Here is a 24,157-nt window from a genome sequence, read left to right as displayed (position 1 = left end):
AAAAGATAATCTACAGAATGGGAGAAAATATTTGCAAATAACACACTTGACAAGGGCTTTATTGGCAAAATACACAAACAGCTCACACAACTCAGTAACAAAAAATCAAACAACCCAATCAAAAAATGGGCAGACCTAAACAGACATTTGTCCAAAGAAAACATACAGATGGCCAATAGGCACATGAAAAGATGTTCAACACTGCTAATTATTAGAGAAATACTCTTTGCGACCCCATGGACTATACAGTCCATGGAATTCTCCAGGCCAGAATACTGGAGTAAGTAGCCTTTCCCTTCTCCAGGGGATCTTCCCAACCCAGGGATCAAACCCAGGTCTCCCACATTGCAGGTGGATTCTTTACCAGCTGAGCCACAAGGGAAGCCCAAATATTAGAGAAATACAAATCAGAACTACAATGAAGGGACTTCCCTGGTGGTCCAGTGGTTAAGCATCTGCCTTGCTATGCAGGAGATACCAGTTCAATCCCTGGTTGGAGAACTAAAATCCCACATGCCCCAGAGAAACTAAGTCTGTGTGCTACAACTAGAAAGCCTGTGAGCCACGACTACTGAGCCCACACACCACAACCAGAAGAGTCCACACAGTGCACCAAACGATCCCACATGACACAACAAAGATCACGTATGCCGCAACTACGACCCAGGGCGGCCAAATAAATAAATGCTTTTACTTAAAAACTACGATGAAGAATTACCTCACATGGGTCAGAATGTGCCATCACTAAAAAGGTCTACAAATAACAAATGCTGGAGAGGGTATGGAGAAAAGGGAAACTTCCTACACTGTGAATGGGAATGTAAATTGGTGCAGCCATAATGGAAACAACTGGAGGTTCCTTAAAAAACTACAGAGTTGCCATATTATTCACCAATCCTACTAGTAGACATATATTCAGAGAAAACTCTAATTCAAAAGTATACAGGCAACTGAGTTCCAGCTGAAGGGAATAAGGTTAAGTAAGAAGGTCTCTATACCATGGCTCATACAAAGCAGACAGCCTGCAAATTCACTTGTGGTAAAGCACTAAGGAACCAACTGGCTACAAAAGCCTCTCACAAAGAGTATGCCCTCTATTGCAAGGGTGAAGAAATCTCTTCATTACAGGCCTGGTATTGCAGCACTCCATGAATTAGAATTATCAGAAGTCCACTGAATTCCTGATTCACCAACTTTCCTTCCAGTGTGGGAAGTTGCTCGGGACTTCAAAACAGATTTGCACTTCTAGAGTGCAGCTACTGGTCCTTCGAAAGAGGCAAGTGAAATCTATCTGTGGTCAGCTGTTTTGAAGACACCAACCTGTGTGTTATCCGTGCCAAACATGCAACAATTATGCCAAGTGACATCCAGCTAGCACGCCACATACATGGAAAACATGCTTAAGAATCCACTCTGATGGGAAATATTTCATTCTTTAAAAATATTTTTTTCTCTTCTTCCTATTATTGGAAGTTCTGAACATTAGATTTTTTTTTTCCTATAGGGTCAAAACATACCTAAATATATGTTTGCATATGGAAAAACAGAATACAGAAATCAGGTATTGGCAGTTTTTCCATTTTCATTTGTGTGTGAATTTTTAATACAAATGCAGGGACATAAAGGCATTAAAGCAAGTCAAAATGTTTCAGTGAACAAGTTTCAGCAGTTCAACTTTATAGCAATTATAAATAAACCTGTTAAATTTCTCTGGACAATGAAAAAAATAAAAGATACAGGCACCTCAATGTTCACAGCAGTACTCTGTACAATAGCCAAGACATGGAAACAACCTAAATGGCCATCAATAGATGCATATATGTAAGCAATATATATACACAATGAAATATTACTCAGTCATTAAAAATAACAAAATAATGCCATTTGCAGCAACATGGATGGACCTGGAGACTATCGTACTAAGTGAAGTCAGAAAGAAAAAAACAAATACCACATGATATCACTTACATGTGGAATCTAAAATAGATACCAACGAATTTATTCACAAAACAAGAACAGACTCACAGACATAGAAAACAAACTTATAGTTACCGAAAGAGAAAACGGGTACAGGAGGGATAAATAAAGAGTTTGGGACTAGCAGACACAAACAACTATATATAAAACAGATAAACAACATGGTCCTACTGTATAGCGTAGGACATACTCAATATCCTGTAATAACAAATGGAAAATTAAAAATATATATATACACACACACACATATATATAATTAGATTCCTTGAGAAGTGATGAGCTTCCCAGCAACGGAACTATTCAAAAATAGTTTAAATGATCATATCTGTCATGGGACTATAGAAAGCAATCCTGTAACTGAATGGGAGACTGGAGACAAGGAGACTGACTCTATTACCTCAAAGACCCTTTCCAATGCCAAGAGTCTATCATTCTAAATAAAGCAAATAAATAAAACAAAAACCACTAATAAACAACTAAAGAATTTTTCCTTTGCATTTTTTTTCAAGCTCCGACCAAAAGAAGCCAGTTCAATTTCATGGATGTGGTACCACTTTTCACTTACGTAAAAGTGGACAAATTATTTAACTCTATTTACCACTCTTATTGTCTATAAATTTAGAACCCAAATAATAGTACCAATCTCATAAGATTACTAAGAAGATTAAATATTACCATACTTTATAAAGCACTTAAAACAATGCCTAACGTAGAAACTGTCTGAAACTAGCAGCAGCTGTGGGGAGTGGGGGTGGGGGTGGAAAGTGAAACCTAAATGTGCTGCTTGTTTTAGTTATCTGCTCCCCACTCTCAACCGAAGAATTCCTGCTTGTCGCTGGCCAGAGGCTAGGTTCCCTTAGCAACCAGCCTTAAAAAAAGGAGCTCCGATCTACCTTCCTCAGAAAGGCAGCTCATTCTTTGCCCTGAAATCTAGCATCTCCATTTGCACGAAGCAAACTCCCTCAAATCTCACAGATACCAATGTGTCAAATCGAGGAGCTGAGCAAGCATTACCCTCCTCACTCCATACGACCGACCACAGAACATCAGAGCTAGAAGGACTATCTCAGAGACCATCCAGAGAGACTCCTTTGTTTAATAAATGCGGACAACAGGCTGAGAGAAGTAAAGTTCTAGATGTGGCAAGCTGACGACAGAGTCAAGACAAGATCCCAGGTCTCTCTATTCTTAGTCTAGTAGTTAAAATTGCCCCATTTTTCAGTAGGACTGGCCCTACTAAGTCCCGCACTACTGATCCATACTACGTACTTTAAACAGGTAAAAGAGGAATAGAAGCAGTAGAGTGTAGAGGTTGGGAGCAGGGGCTCCCGAGCCAGAATGCTTACTCAAATCCCAGCGCTACCACTTACTGTGTGACCTTAAGCAAGTTTCCTAATCTCTCTGCTTCTATAAAATAGGGATAAGGGTTACAGCAAAGATTAGATAAGGCTATTTTAACAGTAAGAATCCACCTGCCAATGAAGGGGACACAGGTTCAATTCCTGGTACAGAAAGATCACACATGCCATGTACAACTAAGCCCAGGAGCCACAATTACTGAGCCTGTGTGCCACAACTACTAAAGCCCACACCCCTAGAGCCTGTGCTCCGAAACAAGAGAAGTCACCACAGTGAGAAGCCCTCACACCCTGACCAAGAGGAGGCCCCACTTGCTCCAGCTACAGAAGGCCCACACAGAGCAGCAGAGATGTAGTACAGCCAAAAATAAGTAAACGTTATTTTTAAAAGTTGTCTGTTTTTAAAAACAAAAACAATATATTGAAGCCTTTGTTTTTAAAAATAAAATCTTCACTACTCTCATTAGAAAAGAAACATATGCTTATTAAGTTTTTCAAAATAAAGCACAGATAAACAGTATTTACTTTTTAAAACAATTGTTCCCTAGGTCCTTCCCCTTTCCTGTCCTCAAAACTAGTATATTATTTAGTCACTTAATCCTCACAAGAAGTAAGATTAGTGTCATTTATCATTATCTCCATTTGACAGGCAGAGAAACTGAGGTTCAGAGAGGTTCACAACCACATAGCTAGTGTCTGGCCAAGGCCTCTGGAGAAGAATTTTCAGACATGCAGGAAAGTAAAGATAGTAAACTCCTTCTCTAATCCTGAGAGGAAGTGGTTACAATAAAAGGCCCCTAGAAGGTACCTAAAAAGAACCAAGACTGATTAATAGGATTTTTAAGAAAGTCTTGCTCTAACAAGGCAAGATCAAAGAGACGTTGTAACCCCAAAAGCCAGTCATGCAGTGAGGTATAATCAACCCTACCCTCCCCAAAACAGTGCAAATTATTGATCAGCCTAACAAAGCAGGCTCTGAAGATAACCATATCACTGCACACCCATTCTTACCACCCCAATTCTAAAATGATATATCATTTTATCCCGCTAGAAAGCACAGTTCAAAATAAGTATTTTTTAGAGTGAGCAATTTGAGGCAGGAACAATGTCTTGTTCATACAGATCTTCCCCTCATTATCTGGTACACAACCTTCTACTAATATTTATTCAATACATTTCTGTTTAAAAATGGATAAATTTATTCATTCAACTGCTATGTGCTAGCTACTGTTCTAGAAGGTGGGAATACAGCAAAGAACAAAAAAAGTGGGTGAAATTTACATTCTGTTCATGGGTGGCAGATATTAAACTATAGAAGAGAGTTCCTAAAAGTGCCTGGCACACAGTAGGTAGCATTCAAAATATCTAAATAATGAATGCATGAACAGTATATCAAACAGAAATAAGTTTCTAAGGAGGAAAACAAAGCAGGAAAGGAAACAAGAAAGGCAGAGAGGAGAGATGGTTTTTACTATAGGTAAGATGGCCAAGGAAAGCTTCATAGATTAGGTGACAGTTGAGCAGGAACCTGAAGGAGGCAAGGGAGGAAGCCATATGACATCCGGAAGAAGTGTTCCAGAAAAAGAAACTACCATGGTCCCACGCCTTGGCTTGCTGGAGCAACTGCAAAGAGACCAGTATGGCCAGAGCACAAGGGGAGAGTGGTAGAAGACGAAGTCAGAGCAGCTGGGAGAGGTGATACTGAAGACCCCACGAGACCATGTAGAGCAGTTTAAGGACTTTAGTGTTTATTCTGGGTGGGACTCAGTGGATGGTATTCAGCAGAGGAGTGGCATGATTTGATATACACTTCACAAAATTACTCTGGTCACTGTTAAGATTAGACTGGGGGACCGAGAGCAAAAGGAGGAAGACTATATTCCAATAGTAACAGGGAAGGGGGTGAGAAGTGTTCAAACTCCGGATGTATTTTAAGGTAAAGCTCATAGGACCTGTTGGTCGATTGGATGATGAAAGAAAGAGAAAAAACAGAGTCAAGAGGGATGTCCCTTGTGGTCCAGTAGCTAAGACACCATGCTTCCACTGCAGGCGTGTGGGTTCAATCCCTGGTTGGAGAACTAAGATCCTGCATGCCATGTGACACAGCTCTCCCAAAAAGGGGGGGAAAAAAGAATAGAGTCAAGGAAGAGTCCTCTATAAAACTGAAACTGAGGTGAGGAGAAACTGACATAGGTACAGGTTTGAGAGGAGAAGTTCCAGGGTTAATGTTTTGAATACGCTAAGTTAAAGAAGGACTTCCCTGGTGGCTCAGACAGTAAAGTGTCTAGCTACAATGTGGTAGACCCAGGTTCAATCACTGGGTTGGGAAGATCCCTTGGAGAAGGAAATGGCAACCCACTCCAGTGTTCTTGCCTGGAGAATCCCATGGATGGAGGAGCCTGGTGGGCTACAGTCCATGGGGTGGCAAAGAGTCGGACACTACTGAGCGACTTCACTTCAAGTTCAAGAAGCTGTTATCCTGTAGGCAGCTGACATTAGACTCTTTGAGTTCACAGAAAGATATTCAAGCTAGTAATATATACTTTATAATTCTCAAGGTATAAATGGTATTTAAATTCCTAAAAGAGAGAACCTAGGAAATGAGTGTATACAGAGGAGGGATCCAAGGAGTGATGTGAGTACTTCATCATTGGAGGCTGATGAGATGAGAAGAAATCAGCCCCAAAGTGTGTGAATGTGTGTGTGTGGGGGGGGGGGGTGGGAGGGCGATGTTGCATAGGAATTTGAGAAGGGGCTAGAGAGGTAGAAAGAGAACCAAGGGAGTGGCATCCTAAGAGCAAAATGAAACTAGTGAGGAAGGAGGGTCAAACACTGCTGAGAGATTAAGAGAACTGAGAAATGACCATGGACATACGTACTATATTCTAAGCATTCTTCTCTAAACCACGCATAACACGTTTTGTTTTTTTTTCTTTTAATCTATGTTAAATCCCAGTATTGTGCAATGAATTCACATAAGGTTTCTATTTAATGCAGCTTTATCCACATCTCAAAAAACTCTTATATGCTCTTAGTATGGACACCACACACTTTACACAGTGAATAATGGTGAATAAATGTTTTATCTGGTTGAAGTAACTGTCTCTCTGAAACAATGTCCTTAACCAAGTCTTGCTTGTGCTCAGTAGGTGTTATCAGACAAATGAGCTACTCAAACAAATTTCTTTTGTTCTGCCATAAGTAGCAATTATTCCTGAACTCATTTCTCTACTTTCTACCCCAAACATCCTAAGCAGCTAAACAAAGACCCTAAATGTCCACACACTCCCCTTTAAAAACAAAAGAAAACAGAAATCCAAAAGCTGGATGAGAAAGGGATATGCTGTCCATTGCAGCTGCTTTCTTTTACTGTACAGAGTTAATCATTATTTGCTAATTCAAAAGCTCTGCTTTACCTACATTTTGTCCTTAAAATCTCTAGATAGGAAATGTGACTTCTAGTGTCTTCATCTTAAAAGAGAATTATTACTACAAAATAAAAATTTTTAACTGTGCTCTATGAACATAGACAAGTCTCAATATCTACATTTCTGAAACAGCAGAACAATAATTACCACAAACTGAATCATGCAAATATCTTTCATGTCTCCGTGAAATGGTTACACTTCTGAATGGACTGAGCTCTATGCCTTTGGGCTCTTGCTCTGTCTGCCTGGAATACCATTCCCTGCCCTTCACTATGCAATTTACCAACTTGGGACTCAGAGTGAATGACAACTTCTCCAAGCTGCCTTCCCAAATTCCCTCTCCAAGGCTTGAATCAAGGGCCTCCTCTGAACATCATAGCTTGGTAAGCACCAAAGCTTACTCATATCCCAATACTTTTAAGACATTACACTGCGAATCTGTTTACTCATCTGTCTACCTCTTCAAACCATAAACATCCTGAGGGCAGGGACAATATCTCATTCATTTCTATAGCCTCAGTGTTTGGGACATATCAAGCAATCAGTAAGTATCTGCCTAATGAAAGACCATGAAATTTTACCTCAAATACATTACATGATTTTGTAGCACGTTTCCTTAGTAACCCAGGTGAACTGAGGCTACTGTTAAAATTACTGGCACCTATATGGTGCAGCAGCCCTACTCCTGGGCATATAACTGGACAAAAGTGTGAAAAGAGACACATACATCCCTAACTTCTCAGCAGTGCTATTCACAATAGCCAAAACATGGAATCAACCTACATGTCCACTGACAGCTGAATGGATAAAGAACAGGTGGTACACATATACAATGGAATATTACTCAGCCATAAAGCAGAATGAAATAACGCCATTTGCAACATGGATGGACTTAAGAGATTATCATACAAGCGAAGTAAGTCAGAAGGAGAAACACAAACACAATATGACATCACTTATATGTGGAATTTAAAATATGACAAAAATAAGCCTACCTACAAACAGAACCAGACTCACAGGCACAGTAGACAGACTTGTGGTTGTCAAGAGGGAGGCAGGGTAGGCGAGAGATGAGTTAAAGAGTTTGGGGTTCACAGATGCAAACTATTATATACAGAATGGATAAACAAGGTCCTACTATATAGCCCGGGAACTATATTCAATATCCAGTGATGAGCCATAATAGAAAAGAAAAGAATAAAAAAAATACACACACATATATATATAACACTTTCTTACTGACACAGCATTGTAAATCAACTGTATTTCAATAAAATAATATAAAATATAAAATTACCTCATCTAATCACATTCCCAACTGATAGCAGCAACAAAGTAACTTCCCCTACCTGACACTGGAAATAGAGAATAAGAAAAGATCAACTGTTGAAGAGTTATACTAGCTGCTCTTCCTTGATTTGTCCCACACCACAGGAGAGGTTAACAGACCTCTGGATCGCTCTTCTCACCTCCTTTCCACTGATTCTGTATCCTTCTCTTTTCTCTGCCCTATTCTTTTCTCTCTTTCTTTCTCCTACCTTTTTTTCCTTCCTCATATCCTACACTTCCTATTTGCATTCGTTCTCATTTCCCCTTTAACTTTTCTCTGCACTCTGTTCTCCAGGCTGCATTTTGGTTAGAGTGACCCTGGGGAATCCTTGGGCAATGTTTTGTCCAATTGGAAGAACTTAGGCCAATTCTGGTCACTTCTGTAAATCTGCACACTGACAAGATTTCTCCTATTTCTGAGGAAACCAAGCACTGATTCCCTAACACCAATGTAGGATTACCGGCATATGAGGTCAAATTGTTACTACCCACAGTGGGTAAGACAAGTTTCTAAACTGGACTGTATAGTATCCTGAAAAGTAACGAGAAAGGCCTTCTTAATTTACAGTAATTTTAAATAAAAGAGAAACGGAAAGCTAAATATGAAGGAGAAAGAGAAAAAGAAGCCATGTTTTGGGGGAAAATGCTGTGGGTTGACAGGGCAAATATTAAAAGCTACAGAATGGCTGCTGGGCCAGGAAGGTTGGGGAGAGGGGAAAAAAAAGTGGTCCCTGCCCCAAGAGAACTTAAGTCTTATTCCCACCACTTCCCAAATCCACAAATGTAAACATTAGAGAACCAGAGAGAGGAGAGTCTCTTGAACCAAAAGTGTCAGGAACCTAACATAAACAAATTGGATGTTCTGGGACAGAAAAATAATGACTGGATAGAAAACATTTTGAATTTGACAAAGTTATCCCATGTGTTAAAGTCAGTGACACAGTATGAGAAGCCAAGAAAAGGAATAATCCACAATTATTCAGTCAAGATCCCCAGGTGAGGTCCTAACAAGCTGTGTAACCTTGGGCAAGTCGCTTGACTACTGTGATCCAAAGTTGGGTCTTTCACTGGCAAAAGTGACTGTGATGATTAAATAACACTTTGAAAAGTTTTATATAACGTATCTATGTGAGGTCAAAGGAAGTAAAAATTCTATGTTTCAATTTCCAAAGCGAAAGCCTGACTCACCTTGCCAACCTTGTTAAACCCTTTAACCAATCTGGAAGAGTCATGTGAGGCTCCAAGGGTGGGGTGGTGACTATTTAGTCAGTTACTCTGTATCTCAGTGGCTTCATCTGTAAAATGGGAGGTGTGGAATTCATTCACATATCCACAAGATAGTGCAGGTCTGAGGAAGAAAGTGGAGAATTTATTGTACATGAGTAAAACATTTACACAACCCTCCCTCCCAGGAATAAATAACCCAGATCATCTAGACAGAAGGGGCCTTAGAGAGCATTTACTCTCCTGTTTTATAGACGGGAAAACTGAGGCTCAGATAAATGAACTTGATTATAGAAGTCTAAAAGCTAGCCAGTGGCAGAGCTGGAGCTAGGGGCCAGAGCCACCAATTCCCATGTCCAGTGCCCTCTTTGCCTGATCTCAGGGTCACGTAAAACACCTGAGGCCCTTACAACACATTACCAACAGCAAGACGCTACAATTTCATCAACAGCGAAATGTGGCCTACCCAAGGGAAGGGCTATAAGACTCTGAAGAGGTTGGTGCTGAGAGCTGGGAAAGGGAAGGCTTTGTTGGGAAGGTGATTAAAGTCCCAGACATATTCAGACATAAAGAGATTAAATAAATACATCTGGAAGAAAACGTTTATGACTTTCCTGGTGGCTCAGACGGTAATGCGTCTGCCTACAATGCAGGAGACCTGGGTTCAATCCCTGAGTCGCAAAGATCTCCTGGAGAAGAAAATGGCAACCAACTCCAGTATTCTTGCCTGGAAAATCCCATGGACAGAGGAACCTGGTAGGCTACAGTCCATGGGGTCACAAAGAGTCGGACATGACTGAGCAATTTCACTATGCAGTCTTGGGAAGAAAGACCCAGTGAATAAAATTTTCTTTAGGGAAAAGAAACAGGTGGCAGAGGACCAGAATGCTTTGAATCACGTTAGGTTTGTTTTTTTTTTTTTAGGATAATTCTTGATTATAATTACTTTGTAAATTGTAATTTACTCCTTTTGTTGTCTCCTAAGTTTTAACAAGGTTTTCACCTCTTTAGTTTGACGTGCATCTCCTTCTTTAAAAAGTAGAGAACAGAAATTACCAAAGTACACTGCATGTAGTATGAGTAAGTAGTTTTTGCAATATTTTCATTTCTTCATGTAAGTGTGTATATGTTTCAGTTATTATGTAAAACATATTTTTCATAGTGGTTTGCTTTTAAAAATGTAAGAACCACTGAAATAACAAAATAAAAGTTCAAATAGTGCCCGGCACACAGTAAGCACTTACTGCTATGACTGTCACTGTTACTGTTATGTGCCTATCTATTAAAGCTGTCTGTGGGACTCTCTAGGGTAATGTGAAGGCCCTTTGGAGAGTCTAATACACAAGATCAGTGTAAGTGAAAAGAAGTAAAAAGCCCTTCTCTCCACCAATACAACACAGCCCTATTTAGGCACATATTTGTTGCTTGGTCCACAAGTTGTTACAATGAACTGAAAAGTCCACAGACCGAAATTTATCTAACACTGTCACGCTCAGTCAGTATCTGTGAAGAAATGGAGGCCTGGCGCCAGAGTTAAGTTTATTTATTTTCACCTGGGTGGAGGTTGGGGTGGGGAAGGAGGAAGTCATGCCCATGTGTAGCTGAAGGAAGCAAATGAGTCATACAGAGAAACTGCTCCCACAGAGCCAGGTAAGTTCAAATGTGCCACAGAGCAGGCCGGACTGACAAATACTTGAGCCTTCATGCAGGGCTGAATCACTTCCTTCTCTCTAGCCTCATCCAGACACATTTAAAAAAAGAAAAAAAAAGGCATCTAAGCCCCTTACAGGCATAGCTCACACCAGGGAAAACTGGGAATTCCCAAACAGATACATACAGGGGATGACTATGCATCAAGAAGTTACCTGAGGAATTCCTTTAAATGACAAGATCACCTAAACGTCCAAATAGTATTTAAACTCTAAAACCCTGACTTAGAGAAAAATTTGAAAATGTGCTCACCAATAAGTTTATCAGAAGGTCTGGAATCCATCCTGGATACTGTGTGACCTTCAATTAGTCACTTCATCTCCCTGGGCCTAAATGAATTCATCTGTTAAAAAAAAGAGAGAACACGTACTTCAGAGACTCATCGTAAAAATTAAAAACAGTATGCAGCAAAACTGTTAGCGGAGGATCTAGCACTGGTAAATGCGCAAGGAATGTCCTTCCCTTCTAGTCTACAAGTTAACGGTTGAGGTAAACTGAGGTTCACTGGCCAAGCCGGCCTATGAAAAAGGTCATAGGTAACCTAGACGCTTCATGGAAATTGCTTTTAAAAAAGGAATTTTATAATACCATTTTTTTCTCTCTCCAGCACAACAGCCTATCTTATAAGTCTGGGAAAGCAGTAATTTCTCATCTCATTCCTTAGTGATTGCTAAATGTTTTGGTACTGTGCCCCCACTTATCCATTCATTATTAAACATAACGAGCTAGGGACTGGATAGGATGCCTACTTTCTACAATTAATCGCGGTCCTGTTGCAAATTAATGAGATATGTATTAAAATTCGCCCGCTGATGGAACTTCCCTGGTGGTCCAGTGGCTAAGACTCTGCTCATAATGTAGGGGGCCCCAGGTTCCAGCCCTGGTCAGGGAAATGAGTCCACATGCTGCAACTAAAAGATCCTGTATGCTGCAATGAAGACTGAAGATCCCACATGGCGCAATTACGACCTGGCGCGGCCAAATAAGTATTAAAAAACAAAAAAATTCCCCGCTGAGGTTGGGACCAGGCTACGCGGTTTCAACCTACTCTGGTCACAGCACTCGTTGCGCGGAGAAGGCCCCATACCGTGGGTGGGGTGGGAGAGGGGCGCATTCTAAAGTTTTCAGGGCGACCCCAATTTCTCGTTGGCGACGAATCCAGGACACGTGTCGCCATTTTGTGTTCAGCAAATATGGCGGCCACCCCCGCGGGGAAGGGGGCGGGGGACTGAGGGACCGCCACGTTAGCCGCTTTCCCTAAGGGATCCTAAAGCACACAGCGCACTCGGCCTGTTCTGTCAGGCTCAACCGAAGGAAAAGGGAACCGGCAGAAATCACAACTGGCGCACCAACGGCCCCAGCGACCTTTTATTAGCGGGCGGGCCGCTCGGCTCCACACCCTCAGGAAAGGTCCTCCAAGATGGCGGGCCCAGCTGGGGGCCGCCCCCGGACAGCGCGGGCGCGATGGCTGCGCTGAGCAGGGAAGGTGCCGAAAAGCAGCAGCGGGAGCGTAACCCTCGCGGGGGAAACCGCAGGAACCCCCCCAAGAGACCGGATAAATGCACGCCATTGTCTTAAACGTGTGACGAGGCGGCAGCGACTAAAACGACACCAGCGTAGGAGGTGGGGTTTCTGCGGGCTTAACGAAGAGTTGCAAAATGCAGACAAAGCATTATGTAAATGGACGCCATTCTCTTTATGGCCCCGTTTCTAGCACTTCCCAGAAACCATCAGCACAGCCGCGACTCTAATGGCAGCGGCGCGGGATGATTTTAGTCTTTCTCCCCACCGGCTGCCGCCACAGGGCCGGGGCGGGGGTGGGGACTGGTGCGGGGCGCCCGAACGCTGAGGACGAAGGGGCCCCACGTGCCCGTCCAAGCGGGCGCCCGCCCCACAGGCTTCGTCTCGCCTCCCCTCCCCCCCGGAAGACCGCGGCTGCCCCTCCCGTCCTCCCCACACCCTTGCGCATGCGCTCTGATCGCCTCACGCGCACGTTTTAAACCCGCGGCGTCCTAGCAGCCGCCTGCAGTTACGGCCAGGGCTGCCCGTGTCGCTCCTCACTCAAACCGCTTTTGTACGGCGGGAAATAATGTGTCGCTCCCAAGCACAACACTGCCATTTCCAAACGTCTGCCGGCGCCTTCTGGGGTTAATAAAATACGTGTTCGTCTTAAAATTTTGCCGGAACCACAGCTTCTGCCCAGCGGTTCTTTATTTTCAATGCTAGCCTATTTAGAGAGTTTTTGAAAAACTACTCTATTGGGGTTGGCGCAATCTTGTGACCTAAAAAGGATGGGTCCTCATTTTTTTTTCAAGGGGTCCTGCGCAGCAAGCACTTCCGGGGTCAGAGGGTACGCGGGGTTGAAAGCGGGCTTCCCGCCCCGCCCAGACCGCCGAGGCTGCCGCCGGAGTCGCCACCGCCGCGCCCTCGCCCACCCGCCCGCCCGCCGCTCCCGGCCCCGCTCGCCCCCTCCGCCGCCGCCGCCCGCCCCTGCGACGACGCCGCGGCCTCCCGCCCGCGCCCGCTCGCTCCCGCGGCCCTCGCTCGCCTCGCGCCGGCAGTTTTGGGCCTACACCTCCCCTCCCCCCGCCAGCCGCCAAAGACTTGACCACGTAACGAGCCCAACTCCCCCGAACGCCGCCCGCCGCTCGCCATGGATGCCGGTGTGACTGAAAGTGGACTAAATGTGACTCTCACCATTCGGCTGCTTATGCACGGAAAGGAAGTAGGAAGCATCATTGGGAAGAAAGGGGAGTCGGTTAAGAGGATCCGCGAGGAGAGTGGCGCGCGGATCAACATCTCGGAGGGGAATTGCCCGGAGAGAATCATCACTCTGACCGGCCCCACCAATGCCATCTTTAAGGCCTTCGCTATGATCATCGACAAGCTGGAAGAAGATATCAACAGCTCCATGACCAACAGCACGGCGGCCAGCAGGCCCCCGGTCACCCTGAGGCTGGTGGTGCCGGCCACCCAGTGCGGCTCCCTGATTGGGAAAGGCGGGTGTAAGATCAAAGAGATCCGCGAGAGTACCGGGGCCCAGGTCCAGGTGGCGGGGGATATGCTGCCCAACTCCACCGAGCGGGCCATCACCATTGCTGGCGTGCCGCAGTCTGTCACCGAGTGTGTCAAGCAGATCTGCCTGGTCATGCTGGAGACGCTCTCCCAGTCTCCGCAAGGGAGAGTCATGACCATTCCGTACCAGCCCATGCCGGCCAGCTCTCCAGTCATCTGCGCGGGCGGCCAAGATCGGTGCAGCGACGCTGCGGGCTACCCCCACGCCACTCATGACCTGGAGGGACCACCTCTAGATGCCTACTCGATTCAAGGACAACACACCATTTCTCCGCTCGATCTGGCCAAGCTGAACCAGGTGGCAAGACAACAGTCTCACTTTGCCATGATGCACGGCGGGACCGGATTCGCCGGAATTGACTCCAGCTCTCCAGAGGTGAAAGGCTATTGGGCAAGTTTGGATGCATCTACTCAAACCACCCATGAACTCACCATTCCAAATAACTTAATTGGCTGCATAATCGGGCGCCAAGGCGCCAACATTAATGAGATCCGCCAGATGTCCGGGGCCCAGATCAAAATTGCCAACCCAGTGGAAGGCTCTTCTGGTAGGCAGGTTACTATCACTGGTTCTGCTGCCAGTATTAGTCTGGCCCAATATCTAATCAATGCCAGGCTTTCTTCTGAGAAGGGCATGGGGTGCAGCTAGAACAGTGTAGGTTCTCTCATAACCCTTTCTGCTGTTTTCCCATGATCCAACTGTGTAATTTCTGGTCAGTGATTCCAGGTTTTAAATAATTTGTAAGTGTTCAGTTTCTCCACAACTTTATCATCCGCTAAGAATTTAAAAATCACATTCTCTGTTCAGCTGTTAATGCTGGGATCCATATTTAGTTTTATAAGCTTTTCCCTGTTTTTAGTTTTGTTTTGGGTTTTTGGCTCATGAATTTTATTTCTGTTTGTCGATAAGAAATGTAAGAGTGGAATGTTAATAAATTTCAGTTTAGTTCTGTAATGTCAAGAATTTAAGAATTAAAAAATGGATTGGTTAAAAAATGCTTCATATTTGAAAAAGCTGGGAACTGCTATCTTAAACTCTTTGTTGGTGCCTTTTTTTTCCTCCCCTTTTAGCGTTAGGCCTTTGTAGGAAGAAAGGTGGGCCCGTTCCTGGTATTTTCTCCAACCCTTTTCATCTTGTTGGTAAGATTCCATTCCCTCTCATCCCAACAAAGGAACCCGGCAGGCTGGGCCTGCTTTGGGGTGTTTGCAGAGATGGAAGGCTCTCTTGGAGAGTGACATCCCTCCAGCTAGGTTCCAGAGAGAGGCCTTTGCACATTTCTCTGGTAGAGAAAACATGAGGGTTTTCTCAGATTGGAAGAGTATGCCCATTCTGTAGGACCTCTGATGAATGGTAGTGTGTCCTCTAGTCCAGCCGGCCCCAGCCCCACCCCCAATCCCATGTGCAAAACTCTTAGCCAGGAACAAAAAAATCTTCTGAGGTGGGAGGAGCCTGGGGGGCCCAGAGAAGACGTGGGGGAGGGAAGGGCTGGCTGGGGGTGAAGGGAGGGGCTGAGGGGGAGGGAAGGGAAGGGGGCTAGGGTGGGTCTAAGGGCTGGGGGAGAGGGTAGGTGCTGCAGGGTGGTGGTAGGCATAGAGGGTGGTGTTTGGGCAGCAGGACTGAAGGGGGATGGTACCAGCGGGGCGCACGTGTCGAGCATAGCACCTGTGGCAAGTAGCCTGTCAGAGGATGTCACACCTGCCAAGTGGTGTATCCAGAAACAAAGGAGGCCCAGCTTATAATTCTTCAACTGTGTGCAATGTTTAGAGAAATCATTGTACCAGGAAATAATTCTGCCTAAATGGGGCAGTCCACACCGGCAGGAATGTAGGCTGATCCGTTGACAACCGCCGAAGAATGACTTTAATGTTAAAAATGCAGATTCCTGGGTCCCACCCCAAATCTCATCAGAAGACCGCATTTTTAACAAGACTCGGAAAGGTTCGGAATTAGTGCCGCTAATTCTCTTCACCGGGGGAGAAGGAAGATTTTGCTGTAAAGGCCTAGCAGCCTCCTGTCAGCCAGTATATCTAGGCTGAATCTGATGAGGAAATTTTTCTACTAGTAGGCAAAAACACACAAGAAACAGATTAGGAAAACACAATTAGGTGCCAAAGTGTGTAGTTCAAACCAGGCAATGTGGGAGATCACAGAGAAATCCCTGTGGGAGGGGAGTATTAGCCACCATAAATACCTGTTGAGGTTTCTTCTCTGCAGGGCATCTTTTTTCAGAGGTACAGACCTAGTTCCCAGGGTCCCTCGAGGTAAGATTGGGGTCTATTATGTACTTCACAGTAGAGTGAAGTCAGGCAGGTGGTCACAAGGAGCACAAATCCTGGAGTCAAACCTGAATTTAAATTTGCATTTTGCCCCTGTGGCCATGAGCGAATTACTTAAGCTCTGTATAAGATGGAGCTGTTGAAATCAGCGTCTCCTGGGTTTGGGGTTGGGGGGAGGGTGGGGCAAGCATGTGTAAAACAGAACAGTGCTTACAAGACAGTAAACTTCAACATAGATTGTGAAAAGCCAAAGGCCCTATGGGCCGAGAAATACTGAAAGAAAGCAATGTTTACTAAATGATAAGCTGAGAGAAGGTAGTTGTCTTGGGCCAGGATAAGTTAGGGAGACCCTAGCGAAGACCCAGAAATGGGTTCAATGTCTTCTAGAAATAATGAGCTCTTGTCTGTGTAGAATAGGAGGGGATAATTAGGTTGGACCCTGAGACACCAAGCTAAATGGTTTGTGAGATGTCCCTGAAACTTGCTGGGGGAATGATTCCAATGCCCTATAAAAAGTAGGCCTCATTTTCCTCAAACCATTTTCCTTCCCACTGCTTCAAAGGCAAAGCTGACACTAATTTGTAGACTAATGATTTAGGTAGCAAGAATGGATAGGATAGAAAGACTGGCAGCTTAGAATAAAGGCAAGAACAGCAGTTAGAAAAATGCCTCAGGTAAGCAGGTTCTAATATTGATGGGGAAGTAGTTTTCAATAGAAATTCATATAGAAGGGGCCACCAATGCAAGAGAGATTGAAAGTGCTTGAGGGGGGCGAGAAAAAAAGACATATGGAATGAGAAGTCAGATCTGGTAATTGGAGTATTTGCAGGCAGAAATACTCAACAAGTAGCTTGAAATAGAAGACACTGAAAGGGAATCAGCTACAGGGAGACAAGGAGAGGAAAGGGTTAGAGACTGAGCTTTGGGGTATAACCTGGTGGTAAAGGGATCTAGTTTAATTGTTCACCGCTATATTTCTAGTGCCTGTCACCATGCCTGACATACAACAAGGGCTCAGCAAGTATTTTTGGAAGGAATATGAAGGATGCAGCCAAAGAAGAAATAAAGGCAGCAGGAGAGAAACCAGAATAGCACCCTTGAAAATGGTCAAGGAGGAAAGTTTCAAGGCCAGTGCAATGACAATAAGGCAGTAACTACAAGGTTTTAAGGTTTATTGGACATCTACTAGGTGCAAAAATACTTTGAACTAAAACTCTTTAAGTTTTGGTGCACTTGGGAGATGTGTAATAGCCCATTGTAGTTAGAGCATGATACCTGGTAAGGGAGGGAAGGGGAGGTGGAGGAAGTCGTGGAATCATTTGAGACTAAATTATAAACAGCTTTCAGTGCCAAAATAAGGGTTTGGGCTTTATCTTGAAAACCAGTCATCTCCAAATATTTTCTTAAAGTGTACCCCTTTTATAAAAAGTCCTTATTACATGCTCATTTGTCAATAAATTACTTGTGTCTGTAGTCATTATGCTTATTTATAAACTATATACATGCATAATTTGAAATATCTTAGAAAAGATAAACATAAATGTTAATAAGATAAACTGAAGTCTTAATTTTTAATAACTTTTTAAAATCCCCTTTCCTCCAGTCATTTTGGAGATTAAAGGGGACACTGGAGAAGATAATTTCAATGTCATGGGTATCCTTCAGTTCAGTTCAGTTCAGTTCAGTCGCTGAGTTGTGTCCGACTCCGTGACCCCATGAATCGCAGCACACCAGGCCTCCCTGTCCATCACCAACTCATCCTTAGGAAACAATTTCAGAAGAGAGATGCTGAGAAGCCAGATTGCTGCAGGAGAGGAGGGCTTGGGGGCCAAAGCAGTGAAGACAGGAGTGTAGATGGCTCAAATGCTTGGTACAAAGGAGGAAAAGAAATAGGACAATAACTTGATGGGGAAAAACTGGGGGAAAAGTCTTCTGGTTTTTTGTTGTTTTTGAAAGAAACCTCACTAAAGGCAGAATAATAAGGAGGCAGCAGAAAGCTGAAAATGAAAGCTGCAGGTTTGAGAAGACTAAATAGAGCCTTGGGGCAGTGACTGTCAGATGTCCCGCAAGTTGGTTTGACTGTTACAGTTGAATCCACTTTGTCCCCTCTCTTACGGGCACTCACACTTCAAGAGTGCTCCCCTTTCTCTTTGGGGCAGCCTGAGCCCATCCTGTCCTCTTCTGGACTGAGGACTGAAAATGGATGCACACCCTCTGCAGTTGCTGTGTTTCTTCTCACAGCCCCATCATTCCTGCCACCAGCTGTTAGGCCTCAGCCACTGCCACAGTCTGGAGGAGGCTAAACAGCTTGACAAGCTTTTGTGTCAGACCCCCGAAGTTGTCCCCTGTATTTAGAAGGCTAGTCTTTCCCCAACCCCTATACCCTCCATTGCCCCACTCCACACAAGTATATCACCGCCATGTACCCCACCCCTGCCAGCAGAACCACTGGGCAGTGCATCACCATTTTAGGGTTCACCCCCTAGAGCAGTTACCTATTCTCTGTCACTTGTTTGCCAAGAGCTTGAGGTTTGTGAGCTGAATCCACCTCACCACCACCACCCTCACCCCACCCCAAGAAGTGAATCACATATGGTCCAGCATTGCTGGGCCTGTCACCTCCTGCCAAAAAGACAGCACCCAGCCAAACATATAAATAGGCAGTCATCGTCAGAGGAGCTGCCCACTGCCGAGTCCTCTGGCCACCTTGCCTGGCCTGGTCACCTGAAGATTCCAATCTGATCACATCACTCCCATGCTTAAAGGCCGTCAAGTCCCATCTCCACCCGTGGTCTTCAAAAGAAAATCCAAACTCAGTGGAGTTTCCAGACCCTTTGGGATCTGTTCCCACCAGTGCAAAGCCTGCCAGCTTCTTACAGTTCTCCAAAGTCATTCTGTTTGGACATCCTTGCATTTGGAAAAGCATTTGTTTCTTCATAATCTGTCCCTGTATGTCCTCTTCATTCCTTTCCTAGGTTCTGGGGCTCCTGCTCTTTTAGCATGAAAATTCTGCAAGGAAATTTATACTGATGAGCAAGAGACCTGAGTTCTAGTCCTGGCTCTAGGTGATTTTGGACAAATTGCTCACCTTTCTGGGTTTCAATCCTTCATCTGAGATAACCGGATTAGATAATATCCATGGTTGCCTGGGGAAATGATACTGCCTTCATGGGCACCTACCTCTGCTTCTCTTCCTGCCACAGGACCCACTTTTGACACACATGCCTTCTGTAAACACTCTTAAGAAAAAGGGAAGTTAACAAAAAACCTGGCAGCAATAAGCCCAGCTTGGCATTTTAGATAACTATTCAACCAGGTCTTGATGGAGGAAAAAGCAGAAAGGAAGGAACTACCAGAGACATTTGCTCTGAACATCTGAAGGTGCTGGCACCTTTAGACTTTATGGGGAAGCAGAGAGGGCAGGAGAGGGGAAGGCACAGGGGTCTGTGCCAGGGAAGGTTACACACAGGCAGGCAGAGTAAGCCGTCCCACCAGCAGACCCAGGCCCCCACACCTTCCTTCCCCCTCTCTAGGCCCTGGCAGTGAGGGCTCTATGAAGTGGCTATGGCTCCCCTGAGTGTCCCCTGGACACTAAAGTAAGGAGAGTATAACTCTAGCTGCCCCCTTCTCCTCCCAGCAACCTCTTAAGACTCCAGACATCTGCCTCGAGGCTGAGCACATCTTCGTGGGGAACTGAGGCAGCTCTTCTTCAGTGAGAGCAAACACATTCCCCAGTCACTCACTCAGGTGGTAGAAGACCCCAAATCACTTATTCCCTGAGCTATGCAGCAACAGCAAGGAGATAGATGCACTTTCTTAAACCTGCCTTCATGGAGATGAAAACCCATGCCATCATTTGATAGTTTACCTCTATTTCAGAAAGCATTTTGGGGGCTTGTTCAACGGGTCCTCAAGAGAACCTTCTCCTACTGGCTCCCAACAGGACGTCAGTGAGGTCAGATGTGGTCATTCTCCAGCCTGCAACCTGAGCCATGCCAGCAACATCTCCAGGACTGGCTAACATTTATCAAAAGCTTGTTGTGTGCAAAGCACTGCTCCAAGCACTTTAAATGAATTCACTCCTTGAATCTACAAGGCCCTGTGAGGTACATATTATTCTGATGCCACTTTACAGGTGAGGAAACTGAGGCACGCAGCAATGAGATGACTTGTCCAAGGCTACAGAGCCAATGGGAGGCAGAGCCAGTATTTGAGCACAGTGTGGCTCTCAAGCTGCTTTCTAACCACCATTTTGGTTTTGTTTGTTTCGGGGGTTTTTTTGGGGGGTGGGGTTAATGTTTATTTATTTACTTATTTCTGGCCGTACTGGGTCTTGATTGCTGCTCCGGCTTTCTCTAGTTGTGATGTACGGGTTTCTCATTGTGGTGGCTTCTCTTGTTGCGGAACATGGGCTTTAGGGCGTTAGGGCTTCCGTAGTTGGGCTCGCAGGCTCTAGACCACAGGCTCAGTAGTTGTGGCACACGGATTTAGTTCCCCTTGGCATGTGGGATCTTCCCAGATCAGAGATCAAACACGTGTCTCCTGCATTGGCAGGTGGATTCTTTACCTCTCAGCCACCAGGGAAGCCCCTAACCACCATTTTGGGTTGTCCTACTAGGCCAGAAAAATTGCCCCAAGAGAGTCTAAAAGGTCAGAGAGTCTGCACATTGTTTTATTTTGTCATTTTTTTAAATTATGAAAGTATGATAACAGATTTTTCCCCAGGAGAGTCTAAATGGTCAGAGAGTCTGCATATTGTTTTATTTTGTCTTTTTTTTTAATTATGAAAATATGATAACAGATTTACAGACGGCTTGGAAAATACAGAACAAGTTTCTATATAGTTCCACTATATATTACAATTATTTTTAAGTAGGTAAATTAAAAATTTTAGTTGGAGTTTTAATATCAAACTCCCAAAAATTAATAGAATGAATACATAGAGAAGTAGAAGGATATAGTAGACCTGAAAAGCTTTGTGAACCAATTCAACATAATTAAGATTTATAAATTTTCACACAATGGTAGGATACAAATTCTATTCAAGTTCCCATAGACTGTAAACTAGGAGACATTGGAACATATCCAGGGACATAAAACAAGGTACAAAAATTTCACGGTATAAAGGTGTTGAAATCGTACAGACTCTGTTCTCTTATCACTGTGGAATTATGTTAGGTATCAATATCAAAAGATATTTGAAAATAACCCACATATTTTCAAGTGCAACGTAACATTTACCAAGAGAGATCTTTGACTTAGTCATCAAAAGCCTCCATAAAGCTAGACTGAAAAAAACACAGAGGGTGATTGCAGAGAATAAAGCATTTAAATGAGAAATTAGTATCAAGTTAATATTCAAGATACTTTAAACAAAATCCCATGTATTTTATTTTGTCTTTAATAACTTTTATTGCCCAATTTTTCAATTAACACAGCAATACATATTTTATAGAACATACATAAATATATAATACATATGAAAACCCATATTACTACATTATTGTGACTAGAGCTTAACATTCTCTAGTCTTTTATATACTACTCTTTTAAAGTAATATATGTATTAGCCTTTTAAAAATGGATCATACTCTACACACTAATTGGTACACTATTTTCCTTTTTATTAAATTCAGATATCCTTCATATACCATAAAATTCACCATTTTAAAGTATACAATTTTGTAGGTTTTAGTATGTTCACAGCGTTGTGTAATCATCACCACTATCTTATGCCAAACGTTTCACCACCTTGAAAAGAAAACCATACCACTCACTCATCATTCCTCACACACCCCATCTACCCTAGTGCTTGGCAACTGGAACTCTTTCCTGACTCTACTTCCAATAATCTACTTCCTGACTCTATGGATTTGCTTAGTCTGGATATTTCATATAGATAGAGTTATCTAATATGTGACCTTTTGTGTCTAGTTTCTTTCACTTAGCATAATGTTTTCAAGGCTTCCTCCATAACACATATCAATACTTTGTTCCCTTGTATGGCTGAATCTATTCCATTGTATGGCTGTAGCGCAGGTTGTTTAACCATTTATCAGTCAATAGACATTTGAGCTGTTTCCACTCTTTGGCTATTGTAAATAATGTTATAAGGAACACTGCTTTCTAAGTTTTTGTGTGGACATATATTTTCATTTCTTTTGAGTATATACCTAGGAGTAGAATTGCTGGGTCATGTGGTAAATCTGCTTAACTTTTGAGGAACTGCCAAATAGTTTAACATGGTGGCTGTACCATTTTACATTCCCATCCGCAGGGAATAAGTGTTCTAATTTTTCTACCATCTTGCTAATGCCTGTTAGTTTTTCTGGTTTTTTTTTTTTTGGAGTCATCCTAGTGGGTGTGAAATAGTACCTCACTGTGGTTTCGGTTGGCATTTCCCTAATGGTTTGCATTTCCTTCGTTGAGCATTTTTTCTTGTGCTTATCAGTCATTTGAATATCTTCTTTGGAGAAATGTTTATTCAAATACTTTGCCCATCTAAAAAATTAGGTTATCTTGCTGTTGAGTTGTAAGAGTTCTTTATATATTCTATAATAGAATCTTACCTGAGAGATAACTGCAAATATTTCTCCCATTCTATGGGTTGTCTCTTAACTTTCTTGATAGTGTTCTTTGAAGTGTAAAAGTTTTTAATTTTGTTTAATTTTTTCTTTTGGCCATACCACGCACAGCTTGCAGGATCTTAGTTCCCTGACCATGGACTGGACCCAGGCCCCGGCAGTGAGAGATCCAAGTCCTAGCCACTGGGCCACTAAGGAATTCCCAAAAAGTTTTAAATTTAGATGAAATTCAGTTTATTTTTTTCTTTGTAATGCCTTTGGATGTCATAGCTAAGAAACCATTGCTTAATATACAGTCATAAAGATTTATACTAACTAAGCAGGGTTGGGCCTGGTTAGTACTTGGATGGGAGATTTATACTAATGTTTTCTTCTGAGAGTTTTATAGTTCTACCTCTTACACTATAAAACTCTTAAAAGAAAACATTAGTATAAATCTTCATGACCTTAGATTTAAGCCTTTGATCCACTCACTTTGAGCTAATTCTTGTAAATGGTCTGAGTACAGATCCAAATTCCTTCTTTTGTATGTGGATATCCAATTGTCTCAGCACTATTGGTTGAAAAAAATTTTTTTAAATTATATCCTATTTTTTAAGAATCAACTATGAACATTTTCACTGCAATAAATCAATAAATACTATCTTATAGTAGTATTTTTATTAGCCATATGTGCTTCATCACATTGATGTAATTTATTTAACTAATCTATTTACAGAATCTAAATTGTTTTTACATTTTACTGTCTTAAACAATACAATGGTGAATATACTTAGAAAAATATCTTGAGGTTCATCTCTATTTTCTTATGAAAAATTATCAAAACAGGAAAGTCTGGATTAAAGGGTAGCTTTATTTTTGATGCTTTAGACTGTGGTTCCTAACAGGCTTTTGTTTGTGTGGATTGTTTTTATTCATATTAACCATCTGAAAAATTATGTGCTATGCTGTGCTAAGTCGCTTCAGTCGTGTCTAGTTCTCTGAGACCCTATGGACTATACATAGCCCGCCAGGCTACTATGTCCATGTGATTCTCCAGGCAAGAATACTGGAGTGAATTGCCATGCCCTTCTCCAGGGGATCTTGGAATTATAGCATTAAAAAAAATTAAATATTTTTATATTCATTTCAAAATAAATATAATGAACCTATTAAGTGTTAACATAAGTTATATATATTTTTATTAAAAACAATA

The 24,157-nt window shown here is 42.9% G+C and overlaps 1 protein-coding gene and 1 long non-coding RNA gene across 8 annotated transcripts in view; one reads left to right on the top strand and one right to left on the bottom strand.

Moving 5' to 3' along the window:
* The window catches only part of LOC138436781 (uncharacterized), a 60,791-nt gene extending 47,834 nt beyond the window's left edge, over positions 1-12,957 (bottom strand). For 2 of the 7 annotated variants that reach the window (XR_011255592.1, XR_011255597.1), the window contains exons 1-3: positions 12,392-12,949; positions 11,279-11,369; positions 9,281-9,440 (exon numbers count right to left, since the gene is read on the bottom strand). This is a non-coding gene — a long non-coding RNA (uncharacterized lncRNA). Of the gene's footprint in view, positions 1-9,280; positions 9,441-11,278; positions 11,370-12,074 lie in introns of all 7 variants that reach the window. The other 5 variants (XR_011255594.1, XR_011255595.1, XR_011255596.1 and 2 more) reach the window with 5 other exon arrangements.
* A 100-nt stretch (positions 12,958-13,057) lies between these two features.
* Positions 13,058-15,136, top strand: PCBP1 (poly(rC) binding protein 1). Its single transcript, XM_069582929.1, has one exon. The coding sequence runs from the start codon at positions 13,680-13,682 to the stop codon at positions 14,748-14,750; it is 1,071 nt and encodes a 356-aa protein (XP_069439030.1). The 5' UTR covers positions 13,058-13,679; the 3' UTR covers positions 14,751-15,136.
* The last annotated feature ends 9,021 nt before the right edge of the window (positions 15,137-24,157 follow it).

This window comes from Ovis canadensis, chromosome 3 (assembly GCF_042477335.2).
Source record: "Ovis canadensis isolate MfBH-ARS-UI-01 breed Bighorn chromosome 3, ARS-UI_OviCan_v2, whole genome shotgun sequence".
Taxonomy (NCBI): domain Eukaryota; kingdom Metazoa; phylum Chordata; class Mammalia; order Artiodactyla; family Bovidae; genus Ovis; species Ovis canadensis.
Note: the sequence above shows the minus strand (reverse complement) of the source record. Positions and strands in the feature narration are given on the sequence as shown.